Here is a 12,779-nt window from a genome sequence, read left to right as displayed (position 1 = left end):
CCGCTGGAAGCTTAACGCACGAGACGAGAGATAACATCTGGAGAGATTAAAAAAAAAAAGAAAAGAAAGGAGGATACGACACAGATATCGCCGGGAAATGAAGTCCATATGTCTGTGGTGGGAGGTTAACGCTGCTATTCTCCTATACGAGATATTAAATAAAAACACTTTTAGTAAAAGTTATTATTCACTTACTACTGGGCTTCACAGACTCCAATATCCACATTATAATGAAAGTATTAACTTCAGAAGCTTTTAAATTCAACTGAAACAACATCTGGCACATACACGTTCCTATATTTAAGGGTAAATAAATGAAAATATGTGGTTCTGTACTGTATCTCCATGTGCAACGACTGATAAATAACATTTTAATACAATGCTATGAACAAGTGCTGCCACCCAGTGGTTCCTTTCTTCATCAGATCCGTTCCTGTAACTGAATGTTGGCAGCATGTCTGCCTCCTACTGCTGTTAATGTGAAGTTTAAGTTTTAAATCCACAGCTTGGATTTCATACATTCTCTGTGTTTGACATTATTAAAGTTATTTAATTAGGGGGCGGGACCAGGCTCTTTATTTTGATTGGACTATAATAATCCAGGACACAAATCTACAGACACATTTAAAAGGCAGAAAGTCAACGGTACTTTGCTGTAAAAAAAATAAAGTGGAGATGTTATCAGTCAACCTTTTAAACAGGAAAAAAGTAATTTATTTCAATATACATCGCATTTAAAACTATATAACATTATTTGTTTGTTGAATATTTTACACAGCTCTCATCATGGAAATTAATTTTACAAAATAAGACCAAACTCTGAAACGATAACTGGATGTCCCACCCTTCAACTACTGCATGATTCCTCGTATTTCACATAAAAGTAATTATAGCTTCATACATTATTTTTGTTCTTTATAAAAAGGAAAAAAAAAAAAACCATACCTTTTCAAAGTGAGTTCATACGTTCTATGATGAAAATAAAATTGATCCGAGAGCAAGTGAATGATTTTGATTATGTAATGCCTGAGAAACTGCTTTAGGTCAGAGCAGAACGGACATGATGGTGATATCTCATCGATGTTGCTCAAAAAGGTCCATATTTGAGGATCCACTTCCGACCTTTCAGACACACACACACACACACACACACACACACACACACACACACACACACACACACACACACACACACACACACACACACACACACACACTCTCTGTTATATCATGAGCATGGAAGATACTTCGTACGTGTTCATTCAATGGAAGCAGATTCAAGAGCAGGAAGGAAGTCAGGTGCAAATGACAAAAATATCTGTTCCTGTTCAACAGAACCACCAGAGCCAAAGCTGGAAATCACTATTTGTAAACCCAAAATCAGCACAACTCATCGCCTCGGCCTATAACTACAATTTAAATAGCTAAGTGTCGTCTCTAAAGTGTGCAGGACCATTGCAGTTGGTTGTAATATTGCACTATAACGAGCCGTGAGTAGGAAGAGAAATCAAATGGGCGTCGATCGGCCTGTAGTCCGTAGGCCAGCACCTTAGAAGGCCTCTGGTTCAGAACAAAAAAAAAAAAGAATTGTACACAACATGGTGACGAGGGCACCGAGCGAAGAGAGCTCAACTCTCCACTAGGGGGCCTTCAAGACCCGACAGTGACGACTAGAGAATCCCTTCTAATCGTCTCAGTGTGCAGCGGAGTCCTCAGGGGAAAACCCAACATGCCATGGTGCGACTGTAACAGCAGCGGGGGCACAGCCCGGCGCCATAAAGAGCTGATCGGTCAAACTTGTGATAAAGAATTACACATTCACTGCCATTAAAAAGCATGAAAGAATCTTAATATAAAAGCTGTCTGTTTTTTTTTTCATTTTGCGTCACTAGGACTTGGTAGCGTGGGGAAGTTTGCGTTCCAGTCACCATATAAATAGCAAATGTTAACTGAAGACATTGTAGTGTAGCGATTACCAGATTTGTCCTTATTTACATGGTTGTCGTGACGTACATTCTTTCCAGTGATCAGAGTCCCGTGGGAGCCCTGGCGCAAATGTAGGAAGCTCGCAAAAGCATAAGAAAATATGTCACAAGTCCTTTCATCTACACCTAAAGCAACACATCAAAACAACGTGGCCTGTTCTGATTTTGTGCCGCAAACTGCTACAGAGGACTGTTGCACAATGCCAGTTCAAAATCTGTTAACGCCCGTTCGTCCGTTTCTCTCTCCTCTACACCTCTATGATCAGGCAAGCATTTGTAAATCCTTCCCGTGTGTCGGCTGGGCACCGAAATCAAACCCTTTGGTCGCCAGTCTCTCTCCGAAGCGGCAGAAACGGGGTCGAGTCATCACTCGTGGCTGCCGTGTCTTGTCATCTGCGATGGCCTCACACGGCAGCCTTGCTCAGCAGCTAACGTGACGGATCCCATTAGGTAGACCAGGGTGGCGCCGCATTCGCTTTGCGCCACAGCCCTGGATCTGTCCGTTGCATATGTTTGTTGCGGCCGACTGTGTGCTTCGGGGGACTGACGTGGAGTTAGATGGCGGCCTTGTCGCTGTAGAAGGGCGTGACGTGGAACATGTAGCAGTGTGTGCAAACCCGAACGGGCTTCACCTGGCCGTAGCGGGGCAAAGGAGCAGAATGGGAAGAGCAGCGCGAGCAGAAGATCTGAAAGGACACAGTGTATAGTGTATCAGTTACTATGCATATGATGGCAACGCACGACGCATGAATCACCGGTTTGATGACTCCCTCAGACTACGAGTCATTGTACCTTTCCACAGCTTCTACAGTGGTGCTTCCTGCGGATGACAGTGAAGGGAGCCTTGCAGGCGATGCAGGAGTTGCAGGCTTCGTCTGGGACCCAGTCCGGAGGGTCTACACAGAGAGAAACAAGTTAGGTAGGACAGTCACCATCGGCCCGTCTGGGGAAAAAAAAGGGTGGAAAAGGAACCGATTAACAGAACTCTGAGTGGATTCTCTGACCTTCGAACTGGCCGTCCCGGGCCTTGGCTGCCAATTCAGATGAGGAAATGGTCTCCTGACAGAGGGCACAGTCTTCCAGCACAGCACTACGCAGAACAGGCCCTGATGGACACCGTACAAGAAGATTGCATAGTGTGAGATTGATTGATTTTAATAAAAACACTCTTAAAAGACATTTTTGAGATAATATCGAATATCTAAGACAAGCTCCTCACCTTTCTTTTGGTTATCGTTGTCTCCCTCCTCACACTTGGTCGCCATTACTTCGAACAGAGTCTTGAGGATGCTGCGAAGGTCACTGGCATAGTTGGTCTGCAGCTGATCAGCAACACCTGCGATCACACCAGAGCACACGATGGATACGAAAATGAGGCAAAGACAAAAAGAGGCGGACGGAGCGGGACCAACGGCGCGAGAGCTTTTACCCGATATACAAACGAAGAGACGGTGGATGAGATCGCTGCTGCTGTGGAAGCGCGATCGGATCTTGTTCCTGGCGGCCAGCTTGACGTTTTGCAGGGCCAGCTGGATCTCCTGATGGTCCAGGTCTTCTGACATCCCTGAGCTGGGGGTCAGACTGCTGATAGGGCTGGAGGGAGTGGAGATAAGACACTCAAATCAGATTTCATCCACTGTCATCTTTAAAAGTTAAAAATGCTTTTTAACAAACAAAGCATATGAAATAAAAGTAAACAAATCCACTCCCTACATATTTCACGAACTGTCAGGAGAATACTGTACAGAATGTACATGGGAATCAATACTACATCTGTCTAATTAAATCTACAGTCTAAGCCAGGAGGCTAATTAATGCTGTCACCTGTAGCCCATATGGGACGGGACTGACACTTCGATCGACTCCTGAATGTGAACAAAGGACTGCATAAAGACTGGAACAAACGATGCATCTGTTTTGATCTTTCATGCAAGGAAAGGTACTTTTCTTTTTTTTTTTTTGAGCGCCGGCAGGAAAAAGACATTCACAAATATGACAGTGACACACACTTTCATGAGCGCTGAGTTACCTGGGAGTGTATGGACTGCTTGACAGACTACATGTGGTGACCGACACACTTTCACAGTCACTACCTGACACAGAGCTGAGGGGAGAGCCCTGGAAACTAAAAAAACAACCAAAGAAACAATAACCAAAAAAAAAGAGGATGAATAAAAGTAGTACAGAAAGAAATGTATATACACAAACACAGAAGGTATACAACTAAGGCAATATAAGGCAAAGTGCAAAACCAGAGACAATGGATGAAAGCAACCGAATAAAAATATGACGAAATATGGTGAAATAAAACTATTTACGTTGATGCAAGATTGTGTAAAGATCCTAGCTAGTTAAAGGACTCATAGAAGTGACAGCACACCTGGAGCTCCTCCTGCTGTCCTCTTTGGTGTCCCTCTTCAAGTCTTTAGTTCCTGGCTTGTCCTTGTCCGTCTCCTCGTCCCTCTGTCGGCCTCCAGTGGCCGGCTGCCTCTTTTCATTCCCCAGCTGGTGGTTGCACGGGGAGGGTCCGTCCCCTCCGCTGGAGCCAGAGTCGTGAGAGTGACGCCCCGGCCACGGAGACACGACCAGGCACTTGTCACACAGCTGGGCGTTTGAATCCTCGTCCAGGGTCTCTGCAGAGCAGCGAGAGGAAGGGGGAGTCAACTGAGCGAGCTCACCGTTGCCGTGAGGCTCGTGGCCTTGCGGGGGCGGCCGGCAAGCGGCCGACTGGAAGACGGCGCTGGGGGCCGCCGTCTTACAGTGGTTATCCAATCCCAGGGCGAGGCCTAACCCAAGTCCAGTGGACTCTGCAGTGATGGCGTCCTCATGACCGTCCTCACAGCTCCCACAACAGACGCAGGAGTTGAGCAGGCAGTGAGTGGCCACCAGAGGGCCGCAGGACTCAAGCTCAGAGGGAGCTGGCCGCGGCAGCAGCAGCTTGTCCACGGCCAGCTCCGTCAAGCTGGGGGAACGGGGGTTGAAGATGACCGTGGCCGACAGCTTCATCCCACCCATACGGTGGGCGATGACCTCCGCTGTTTCAGACGCCGTCCCCTCCACGCCCATCTCCCATCCATTGGCGTAAGGCAAAGATTCAGAGCCAGGAGCGGAAGTGCAAGGAGGGCGCTTTGCTTTGGGACAGTGTGCGTTCTGGCTGCGTGGCTGTGGGCACGGCTGCTCGGACTGGGCTTCGGTGTACCAGCCGTTCCTGGCGGAGGGTGGCTGTGGTCCCGGCTTGCGCTGCGCAGGACGAGCAGACTCCGGTGCTTTGGAAGGAGAGGTGATGCAACGACAGGCCTCTCTTGAAATGCTGGTGATGCCGTCTCCTGCCGCGTCCAGGTCCTCCATGAAGAAGACCTTGTCCTCCTCCTCTAAATAGATGCCTGTCCTTCCCCGGCCCACCAGGAGCCTGTGGGGAGAGGCTTCGGTGCTAGAAGACCCACTGGAGCCTCCTGCCTCTCCTCTGTGCGGATGGTGTGCGGGTGACTGACCCTGGCTGGGAGGAGACAGAAAGGTGGACATCTCGTCCCCCACGCGGTACACCATCATGTTGAGCTGCTCCAGTTCCTCCTCATCGTACTGCATGGAACAGGCCAACTCGGCCTCCTCGGCCTCCTCACACAGCAGGCCCTGCTCCTGCTCCTCCCCTCCCATTTCTACCTCCTCCCAGCCTTTTTCCACTTCCGCCAGCTCCTCCTCCTGGCTGGGACAGACAAACGGAGCCAGATGCTCTTGTTCACCCTCACTGTCCCCATTGGAGGCGTCATTAGCGGGGCTGCAGGATGACTGATTCTCTTGGACCGGAGCTGGTGAGCTGTCTACGGCCTGACCCTGGTCTACGGACAGGTCCCCGTCCTGAGTGATGCACAGATTCTTTTCTAGCGTCATTAACTCCTCATCGGTCAGGGTCTGGAGCAGGTCTCTGCAAAAGAATTGCAAGATAGTTGTAAAATACCGATACAGGAAAAAACGATAACTTAGAAAGATTTGTGATGTTCCATATTGAAGGACTGTACCTGATTTTCTTCAATAAAGTGCGAAAAGGCCGGAAGAGCTCAGATATGTCCTCTGATTTTCGGTCTAGGTTGAGAGGTCCGTCGGAATACACAACCAGCCCGCTAAAAAACATGTTTAAAATTCTATAAGAGGGCAGGAGAAAACAAGGAAGTGGGTGGAAGAATGGAAAAGACAGTCAACACTTACCATACAATGGCTAGTCTGGGGATTGTAAACATCAGTGCGGGTTCATAGTCATCGATCATGTCTTGGGTGAGATAGCCCAGCTTTAGGGACCTTGGACAACAGAAGAAGGGGAAAAAAAAAATTATTATTAAATTAAATTATTTCACTTCTGGTGAATTCCAGATGAAGCTGGCGGCGCTCTCTAGGCTGTGATTCTTCAGAACGTTCCTCAGGAAACTCACCTTTCCACAGTCTCACAGAAGAGCACAATCACTTCCTGCTGTACATAGTATTCTTTGGGCGACTTCACAGGCACCATGGCTGACACATAGCTGGCAATGGAAGACAAAAGAAAGTTTAGAATGTAATGACACCCGATGCTTCGTTGTTGACCTTGTGACCAAGAATCTTGTGAAGATGATAAATGTGGATTGATCTTATCGCTACAATTGCCAAACAATGCCTGGCCCTTCATTTACCTGAGCTCAAACTCAGCAAAAAGGCTGTCGAAATGTTGCAATGCGTCCTTCATGCGGTCCGTGTACAAGTTGAGGTCTCTCAGGGCCTGGTCTCTGGTTATGTTGCGTACCTCCTCCAGGCTACGCGTCAGGTCCTTAGCCAGGGGCCTCATTGCTATGCTCTCTATCTCCCTGTTCATGATGATGGAGCCGGCAGCCAAACACTACACAAGAACACGTAGATCATAAATCATCATTCAACTGAGAACATGTACGTTTGTAAAAATGAGTGCGATGTTTGTATGCACATGCGTAGGACTTGTGCAAGGTTGTTTTGTCCTGGACTGATGCCAGAGGGAATACGGTACCTCAGCCCCAAACCACAGCTGCCCTGCCAAGTTGTCATGACGGATCTCCTCTGGGAACTTGACACAGAAGTCTCGGTTGGCCCGGTCGTTGGGAATACATTCATCCATGATCTGATTGATGATGTTCAGCACACTGTCCTGCAGATGAAACGGAGCGACAGAAAATAAAATTGAACAAACTAGTTGGAGGGATAAAACGAGAGCGAGTGGAAAATCTGTTCCTGAAAAAACTATTTTGTCAGCGTTGAGCCGATGTTGGTCAATAATCCGGCCTTCGTCTCCTTCTGAACGCCCATTGTATTACAGCGTTTAAAGACCATCGATTAGCGCCTGAACGAAAACAAGTCGACGAGTACGTGAGACCATTACGGCCCCTTGCAGTTACATTCTCCCTCAATAAAAAAAAAAAAACCCCACAAAACTTAAGCCCATAATTCTAGCAGTGAAAATGCAGTGTCACACGCAGCAAGAGCTAATCAAGAGCTTATGTGCCGCTGGCATGTACAACAGCCATAACAATGACTTACAATGAGCCTTTCCCTCTACCGCATGTGCACTGTAATCTCGTCAGGCACAGCACTGCGTCTTTCTCTGCTGGCCCCGAGGAGAAAGATTAAAAAGCTTTGAGAAGGAGAGCTTAACCACTGATTCCTTTATGGCTGTGTGTGTGTGTGTGTGTGTGTGTGTGTGTGTGTGTGTGTGTGTGTGTGTGTGTCTTGGCCCGGTACGAGTACCACCCCGCTGTCTGCGAGCGTCTCCCAGCAGGGGACGTCGATGATAACCTTCACTGCTGCTGGTTTCATATCATCAAGGAGGTAGGGACTGTGGCGTGATACCTGCGCCTGACAAAAGACCGGCTTGTTCAAGTGCAAACTTCTGGCTTGAGCACACTCGTCCTCTACTCTCGGGGCCTCGTACTGCTTAATTCTACAAACATCAGGAGGATTCGTCCCTTCCTGACTGACGAGACGGCGCAGGTTCTCATCCAGGCTCTTGTCATCTCCCGCCTGGACTACTGCAACTCTCTACTCGCCGGAGCCCCGGCGTCGGCCATCAGACCTCTGGAGCTTGTCCAGAAAGCCGCAGCTCGCCTGGTGTTCAATCGCCCCAAGTTCTCCCACACAACTTCCTTTCTCCGTTCTCTACACTGGCTACCTGTAAGAGCTCGCATCCAGTTTAAGACTCTGGTGCTAGAATACAGGGCAGTGAAAGGAACAGCTCCTTCCTATCTCCAGGCCACGGTCAAGCCTTACACCCCCGCCCGACCACTTCGCTCTGCTGCCTCGGGGCGATTGGTCGCCCCGTCGCTCAGAGGTCCTGGCGGCCGATCGACCCGGTCACGGCTGTTTTCTTCCCACTGACGTCAGGACAGCAGAGTCGCTGCCCATCTTTCATCAGGCTGAAGACTCACCTCTTCAGAAGTGCTACCCTGAGCCTTCCACTCAGCACTTATTGTATTCGTATTACTTATAGCACTAACTGTTTTTCTTGTTTCTGTACTTTGGCTCTGAGTTATGCTCTGCTTCATGCTCTTAGATGCTTGTTTGGAAAAGGAAATGTACTTATGACTTCTGGTGACTAGTAGTTCTTTTGATTACCAATGTTGAATGCACTTATTGTAAGTTGCTTTGGATAAAAGCGTCTGCTAAATGACTGTAATGTAATGTAATGTAATGTAATTCATTCTCCAGAAAACACTTTTAAGGATGCACGCTACTGGAAAAAAAAGACTCTGAACATGCAAGTGCTAAGGATCATTAATCATTTTCACTTGTAGGGTGACAAAAATCGGAGATTAATTTGAGGTACGGACGCATCTTAACAAAGAGCGGGTCGTTCAACTGCTTCTGAAATACAGTGAGAAGAGCCTGAGAGACTGCGAAGACAAGGTGACAGATCGGCAGAGGGAAGGATGGAGGGGAAATAGGCAGAACAGTTGGGGATCAAGTGATGACCTTATTAGGCGGTTCCTCCCCCCCCCCCCCCCGTGTGCCGAGGCGGCAGGGGGGGGAGGCTAAGGCACAACGGGCCAGATGACGACCTCCAGCTCCCTCAGCGTGACGCAGCATGGCAGCCATCACTCACGCACAGCATCACCTGCTAAGCTCCTCTCAGCCCTGAGCACAACTGAACCTGCGTCACCACATACAGTACGTTAACAGACGCTTTCATCCACAGAGTAAAAACACAAACAGCTCAAATCACAGCCACGGTTATAAAATGCCTCTCGCCCAAAGAAGCCGCTCTTGTAACCATTTACTAATAACTCACGTGACACACAGCCCAGGCCAAACAAAGTCTACTTATCGCCTCTTATCAGCAAAAAGAAAGACGCTTGATGTTAGAACAGTCGTATCACCACGCCTGTATCCACAAGGGGGTGATAAGCGTGGTGTCTATTTTTAGCTTCCAGGTCAAAGCCAGAAAAGGTCCGGTCAGGTGACTATGAGGACGAAAAGACGGGGAGTCCATGTCTCAGTCAGGTGTTAGGTGCTGTAATCATTCCGCTGTTAAAATCCATGCTGTCTATCTGAGTCTTCTTTTAGTAAATCTCCTATTTTGTTACTATTTTTCCACCGCAGCTAAACCGAAAAACACTGGAAATCATAAAGATTTTTAAGATAAAAAAGACTGTGAACCTGTCGTCTAACTCTACTCTAACCCAGGGCTACTTTTAATGTGTTATTTATGATGAATGAACTTTATGACAGGCTGAACTTTGTGACAGAGAGATGATGACTTTGTCGGTTCCTCGCCGCTGACCTGGCAAGAGCGGAACTGGTTGACCAGCAGCGTACATCTCTGAGGGTCCTTCCTGCCGTCGAGGCCGTCCAGCTCAGTGGCCACCTGATTCAGCTCTTCGTCGGCGTAGTAGAACTGGGCCAGGAGCTGAGGGTCCGTCCTCTGCACAAAGACACAGAGAGACACGAGGAGGTCATTTTCAATGCCGGTGTCGCTGTTCGTGAGAAACAACACGGACAAAGCAATGCACAGAAAACAACACGGTTATAAACCCCAAAAGCCCCAAAACCATTCACATTTGAGATGCTGAAACCAGAGGATGTTGTTCTTGGAGAGCCTGATGATTCGGAGACACAGCCTCAGCCACACAATAGATTCTCTCATTTTGGATTTCTTTCATCTGTTTTACTAAAAAAAAAAAGCTGAAACGGGTCATTGGGGGGTTTTCTGTCACTGGATAAGTGAGCGTCTATTCACAGCAAAGTGCATTTGACTAACTGGCTCTGAAGCCGTGGACACACACACACACACACATATATATCCGGTGTCTGAGCCGACCGTACATCTCAAAACAACACAATATTAGCAGAGGGAATTTGCGAATATCAAAGCAAACCGGATTTCTATTTGACTCAAAACATCAACAAAAAAAATGGGCCGGGCCAAGTCAGGATAACTGGGAAAGTGGAGAGACAACGTTCTATGTTGTTCTGTCATCAGGAGACGGCAGAAACAGAATCCAACTAAACTGTGAGAGATGTGAATAACCTCCCCAGCGTCCCCCCCCCCCCCCGCTATTTCATACGCTACGTCAATTATTAATGTCGTCCGCAAAACTTAGCGACTGAGGAAATCCGGGCAACAACACAGAGCGAGGAATATCACTCTAGATGTGCTCCGATCTGAACGGATCGCTCAGGAGACAGACCTTTGTTCATCCATTAGTCACAGAGTCAGGCATGGACAGCTGCAATTCTCAAGGAAACCAGCTCTATTCTGTTCAAACTGCGGTCAAGTCAACGCATGAATTACTTATTATGTTCAGCAGGCCTCCTGGTAGCAACAACACTGTGCCACTACAGCACTTTGGTGTTAACAGGTAGGAGTAGTTACGTCCGCATAACCAACAGTGAACGCAACTCTTTTATATTCTCTTGCAGATAAACCATGCAACTGAGATTCAGAGGGAGCAGTCATGTCCAGGCAACAGGAGTAAGAACAGCAAACATACTTCCAAAAATAAAATCAGGTAAGTAGGGCGCCGTAGAGGCCATCTTAACGACAGATTGTTCTCCCATTTGGAAAGGTGTTCGGGCGATTTATGAACGCATGAAGCACAAGGCATGGTGTCGTACAAACGTCCTTACATAAACACATTTTAAAGTACGGGAAGTATGGTGAGGTAAGTGATAAAAAAAAAAAAAAATGGCAATAATCCTGACAAGAGGCGGTAACAAAGGTTAATATAGTGTGAAAGCTCCCCTGAAGAGTGAGTGTAGTTAGAGAGAGGCTGGCCCTCGAAGAGGATTTATGTCATTATCTCCCAGCATGCTCCCCTCAGAGTGTCGGGGGGGGGGGGGGGGAACAGCATAGAGCAGCAAATCTCTCCGCTGCTGCGTGAAGCGCGCGCACACACAGCAACAACACAACAAGGCGGGGAGGAGACACTGACGCACCCACAAAATGTAAACGCAACAATTGATCATTGGTATTGCTTAGACCTAACCCCTGAAATAAGAGCATACAATCAAGATCCCACAGACACTGTGTGCACTCACACACTAACTACCCTAGGGTTAATGGATTTTAAAATGGCGACCGCATGATCACAAACCACAGGGACCCGATGACGGTTGCAGGAGTTCAGCGGAAGGACGGCGTGACTGTGCAGACTGGAAGGCGGTAATCAGGATCCTTTACGCCTGCCTGGAAACGTACTTAACGAAGTCAAAACCTAACGCTGGTATTTACCGAAAGCTCTCGCAGGACCTTTTTCCCTTAAGTTTGCGGCGCTTCCTGTTGCGTGATGCTCTCCCCGTTGGGCCCTCGCTTCTCTCTCTCTCTCTGAATATGATACACGGTGCTGTTCCCTCACTCTCTCTCTCTCATTAATAATGAAACAAAACAGCAAGGAGAAAACACAGAGATCCAACCTACAGCCGGGGTACTTGTCGCATTATTACTGTGAGGAGGGAGACATTTGTTTGGTGGGGGGGGGGGATATTAAAAAGGTTATTTGGAGGACTGAGATATGTCACTAAAATATAATCAACACGGGGAGGGGCTTTTGATGTCTCTGCCATGTCAGGTTTTCTGAATATGTTGGAAGAGCAAAGCAGGAAATGGGATCTAATCCAAACTAAAACAGGGAACTGTGAGTCTGTGTTACAGCAGGCAACAGTAAGTGTTTCACACTCTTCTTTAACACGGTCACACACATGCTCTATATATATATATATATATATATATATATATATATATATATATATATATATGCAGCCACGGTATTATTAGCAAGACAGAATGCTGTCATCAATGGAAATCAATTTGAGTGGGTTTTCTCTGAATGTGTAGGCTAATGGGAAATGAAGCACAAAAGGAAATCCTAATTAAAAAAAGTACGCAAACAAACCCACTGTAAAAAAGGAGGTCATTATCTTCACGAGCGAGTTTAATCTCTGAGCAGTGAGATCACCGGTCAGGAGTCACATTTGACTGGACTTTACACAACAAGCGAGTCTGTGATAGGAACGCCGTGGCGACGAAGCGGGAAACGAGAAGTGGGAGACAGTGAAAGACCGGTTTATCTGGAGAAAAGGCGCAACACGGCCCACAGAGCGGTGGCATTCAGTTCTGAGGCGTGTAGGCCGGCGCTGACGGAGGAAGAAAAGAAGCGTTTGATACGGACGCCATCCTATAGCTTCCTCCTGCTGCATTCCTCACGCAAGAGAGAACATTCCTGCAGCATTGCATCATGGGGGGGGGGAGAGTTCAAGGCAGGAAATATTCAAGACATGCTGATCGACCAGCAGCAACAGCTGTTT

The 12,779-nt window shown here is 47.6% G+C and overlaps 1 protein-coding gene across 2 annotated transcripts; it reads right to left on the bottom strand.

Moving 5' to 3' along the window:
• Positions 1-691: 691 nt before the first annotated feature.
• Positions 692-9,917, bottom strand: zfyve28 (zinc finger, FYVE domain containing 28). 2 transcript variants are annotated; one of them, XM_068726329.1, is made up of 13 exons: positions 9,757-9,917; positions 6,994-7,131; positions 6,647-6,849; positions 6,410-6,499; positions 6,189-6,278; positions 6,002-6,103; positions 4,366-5,907; positions 4,015-4,110; positions 3,415-3,578; positions 3,205-3,321; positions 2,990-3,091; positions 2,778-2,881; positions 692-2,671 (listed from the first exon to the last, which is right to left on the bottom strand). In XM_068726329.1, exons 2-13 carry the CDS (start codon positions 7,099-7,101, stop codon positions 2,540-2,542), a joined length of 2,850 nt encoding a protein of 949 aa, XP_068582430.1. In that variant the 5' UTR covers positions 7,102-7,131; positions 9,757-9,917; the 3' UTR covers positions 692-2,539. The 2 variants fall into 2 exon arrangements, with proteins under 2 accessions (XP_068582430.1, XP_068582429.1); XM_068726328.1 differs by lacking the exon at positions 4,015-4,110 and having other exon boundaries at positions 9,757-9,839.
• Between the last annotated feature and the right edge of the window lie 2,862 nt (positions 9,918-12,779).

Source organism: Cebidichthys violaceus, unplaced genomic scaffold (genome assembly GCF_023349555.1).
Source record: "Cebidichthys violaceus isolate CVI_PGR_0920_01 unplaced genomic scaffold, fCebVio1.0.p SCAF_39, whole genome shotgun sequence".
NCBI classification, from domain to species: Eukaryota; Metazoa; Chordata; class Actinopteri; order Perciformes; family Stichaeidae; genus Cebidichthys; species Cebidichthys violaceus.
Note: the sequence above shows the minus strand (reverse complement) of the source record. Positions and strands in the feature narration are given on the sequence as shown.

What these genes read in the sequence shown, in the direction of transcription:
- zfyve28 (XM_068726329.1), bottom strand. Translation starts at nt 7,101, where the DNA reads ATGGATGAATGTATTCCCAACGACCGGGCCAACCGAGACTTCTGTGTC. An exon ending in AGCTGTGGTTTGGGGCTGAG is followed by an intron (nt 6,850 to 6,993) that starts GTACCGTATTCC and finishes GTTCTTGTGTAG; the next exon opens with TGTTTGGCTGCCGGCTCCAT. An exon ending in AGCAGTCCATACACTCCCAG is followed by an intron (nt 3,579 to 4,014) that starts GTAACTCAGCGC and finishes CACTCCCTCCAG; the next exon opens with CCCTATCAGCAGTCTGACCC.